The sequence below is a fragment of the Belonocnema kinseyi genome, chromosome 3 (genome assembly GCF_010883055.1).
Source record: "Belonocnema kinseyi isolate 2016_QV_RU_SX_M_011 chromosome 3, B_treatae_v1, whole genome shotgun sequence".
NCBI lineage: Eukaryota > Metazoa > Arthropoda > Insecta > Hymenoptera > Cynipidae > Belonocnema > Belonocnema kinseyi.
This window is the reverse complement of record NC_046659.1, coordinates 151366260-151369498: the sequence shown is the minus strand read 5'-3', so window position 1 is coordinate 151369498 and position 3239 is coordinate 151366260. Positions and strand designations below refer to the sequence as shown.

Genomic DNA, 3239 nt, shown 5'->3' with positions numbered 1-3239 from the left:
ATGTTGGAAGTTTTTATGGAATGATTTTAAAAGACTATTAATAGTTCAAATTGCCGGCAAAATATAGGGTAAAAATTATTTTGATGTTTCAATGCAAATAATTTGTACTGCTTTTTATTTTATGAACTCATTAACTAACTATTGACTAAATGTTGTTTTTTTTTCTTCAAAAAACTGGATATAATTTGTTTTCAATGAAGTAACATAAATTGATTATTTGCATTAATGTTATGTAACTGAATATTGTCTATTATTTTAAAAATGAAAATTTATGTTGTGTTAAAAATATCTCAATTACAATAATTTTTCTAATGCTTGTGATGTTGCGAAATGAGTATCTGAATTGAATTTTTAAAATTATATGTACAGACATTTGAATGAAAATAATTATTAAATTATTTGTATGTTCTAAACTCATTAATTGATTATAAAGCGATTCTGCTAAGATTTATATTTTCTACAATTAGTTGAAAGCTTACAATTCATTAAATTTAAACAAAAACAAGTTCAAATTTAAGGAAATATATAAAGTGAGAATTATTGAAACTTTTAATGAAAATATTGGCCATAATTTGTATAATAGGCGTTTGTGAATGTTTAAAATACATTGAATTTCCATTTTTCTCTCTTTAGCAACAAAAGTCAACTATTTATTTTAACCCTTGGAGTACACATCTATTTTTTTCGAATATCTCCTACACACTGGGTCAAACTGACCCTCTTCACTTTTTGACTGTCTATAACTTCAGAACTACTGAACCTTTTTATTTACCAAAATTAAGAGGTATACTTTCATATGTGTTGAAGTAATTTTAAAGCATTATTATAAATATATTTAAAATCTTTCACACTTAAAAAAAGTTCGCAAAAAAATATTTGTGCAAGAAATGAAGTTTTATGAGAAAAATCAAAACTTTAAAAATTTTAAATATTTTTAGCTAAATACTTACGTGAATATTCTCAAAGTATGCCTAAATAATAATAAAAAATAGTCCTACTTTGCGCCTTAAAAAAAAAGGTACTTAACTCGCATGTTGATATCTTACTCTTTTCTCTAGCTGTGATCGTGTAACCTTGCACAAACTTACAAAACAGTTTTTGGCATTTTTGTCACTAACAAACGTTTATAATTGATGAAAACGAAAAATGAAAATTTTAGTAAATTCAACGTTAAGTACACATATGGGTCACCTTGACCCTGCTTCGATTTCAATCGCTTCTCAACGACGACTGATTACTCGGCACGTTACAGAAACTGTATAAAACAGTATTCGGGACATCGCACTATACTTATAAGGCTACCGTACTACAATTTATTTAAATGCCTGAACTTTATTGTTGGTCAAAGTCGGGACTGGGTCAATGTGACCCAGTGTGTACTAGAAGAGTTAAGATGAAGTGATTGAATATTTAATATAATTTGTATCATAAAAGTTCACTTATTTTTAAATGTATGTGTTTAAAATTTTTTTTAAATTAGTCGAAAATTGGGTAATGATGTAAATGAACACAAAAGTTTGCGCGCGCACATGATAGTCTAGTATCATATAAAAAGTGTATGAGAAAGCGTTGTGGAATGAAAAATAAAATAGAATAGACATAGACATAGTGTTATAATGTAATAGACGTGACGATCGAGATGTCCTGAATTCCTTGAGACGACCGCTACATTTCCCATGAATGCTAACCAGCTATGAATTACAGGTGCCACGCCGAGGCATGACTCTTCGAGCGTGTAGTCTAGAGTCTATAGCTATAGTCATATACGCACCTGACTGAGTATAGAGCTGCTCAGCTGGGACTTGACAAGAAGGGATTTAAACACCTCTCTCTCCACATTTCCACTAACAGGTGAACAGATCTTTTCGTGAACGTTCCTGTAAAAGGCTGGAATCGAACCTGCACACAAACAAATGTCCTCGTCAAACTTTCTCCTTTCAAGTCTTCACAGAAAAAAACTAAGAATAAAATTTGTTACAGGAAATTTTTTAAAGCGATAAAGTTTTGTTTAACTAACTTCGCGTCTTTAAGAAAAACATGTGTTTGTCATGGAAAAACAAAAGAAAGTTTAACCGATATTTGTGTAAAGTTTATCCTGTGAAGATCATTTTTGTTGAAGAGAATCTTTCGACGGAAATCGACGTAAAGTTTATCTTCTGGTTTTTCTGTTTTCATTCCCACACATTCATATAACCTTCATATTCTTTTCTTTTTATAAATAATCCATTCGCCCCTAACACTTCTGTATGCAGTAATAGGTCCCCGAGATTGCTCTTTTTCAAAAGGTCAAAAAAGGCCCCTTATTACGAATATCTTGGGCGCGTTTTCGAAATCTGGGTCTACTTCTGTTTAAACAATTTTTTTAAACAATCTAATTATTTATTCTGTAAACAAAATTTATAAAATCATTTTTAGCATTACTGAGCAAAAATGAAACTTTTTTTTGCATTTTGCACTATTTTCGTACGACGAACCGTTTGCAATGTGCAGCTTTATAAACAAATTATTTTTTAACAAAATTGCAATATTTGCACAGTGTTACCTCAGAATCTATTGTTCAGAAAAATTTAAAACTTGTACACTGTCTATATCGAGGCTAGATCTCTTGAGAGGAAAAAGAAATCTTCCGATCGAATAAGAAGCTCTTTCCTTAAATTGTTGTTAAAAAGTTGCTACTTTTAAGAGGAAACCATTTAGACTCTTCATTGATTAATAAACAATCATCCAGATCAACCAGTGTCATAATTTTGCTTCAAATTGTTACTAAACCTTTATCTATTATTAGTAATATAATTTGTTGTTCATAATTTATTTTTCGAAATCGTTTATAACAATTGATATAAATAATGACCCTCAATTACCAGAATTGACTTAAGTTTCTTTTTTTTTGTTTAATTTTTTTTAGATTACAATCGAATTATTTTTTGTTCGTTGTGGTCCAAATTTGGTCCTTGGATACTTGTTTTTTTTTAACGGTAGTTTGCATTAATTTGATTATTAGACATTAAATAGAATTTTTAATTTAGATTTTAATCTAAATTAAATTTCTTAAATTTTTAATTTTTTTATTAATCCTTGACGCAAGATTAAACCCTTTACTTTGGTGATATTTTCTCGGGCGACTAGCCATTATTTATAAACGGCCTCATAAAAAATTTATTTTTTATAAATATGCTCTCCCCTAAAAGCCACAATTTTCAAGTCAATAGCGATTACCTTTTTTATACTTGTATTTTTAA

At 29.0% G+C, this 3239-nt stretch overlaps 1 protein-coding gene across 1 annotated transcript in view; it reads right to left on the bottom strand.

The window, feature by feature from the left end:
- The window catches only part of LOC117170105 (sorting nexin-8-like), a 48929-nt gene that overhangs the window by 39468 nt on the left and 6222 nt on the right, over window positions 1–3239 (bottom strand). Inside the window, exon 2 of the mRNA XM_033356637.1 lies at window positions 1772–1899. Within this exon, the coding sequence (XP_033212528.1) occupies window positions 1772–1899 (128 nt within the window). The remainder of the gene's footprint in view (window positions 1–1771; window positions 1900–3239) is intronic.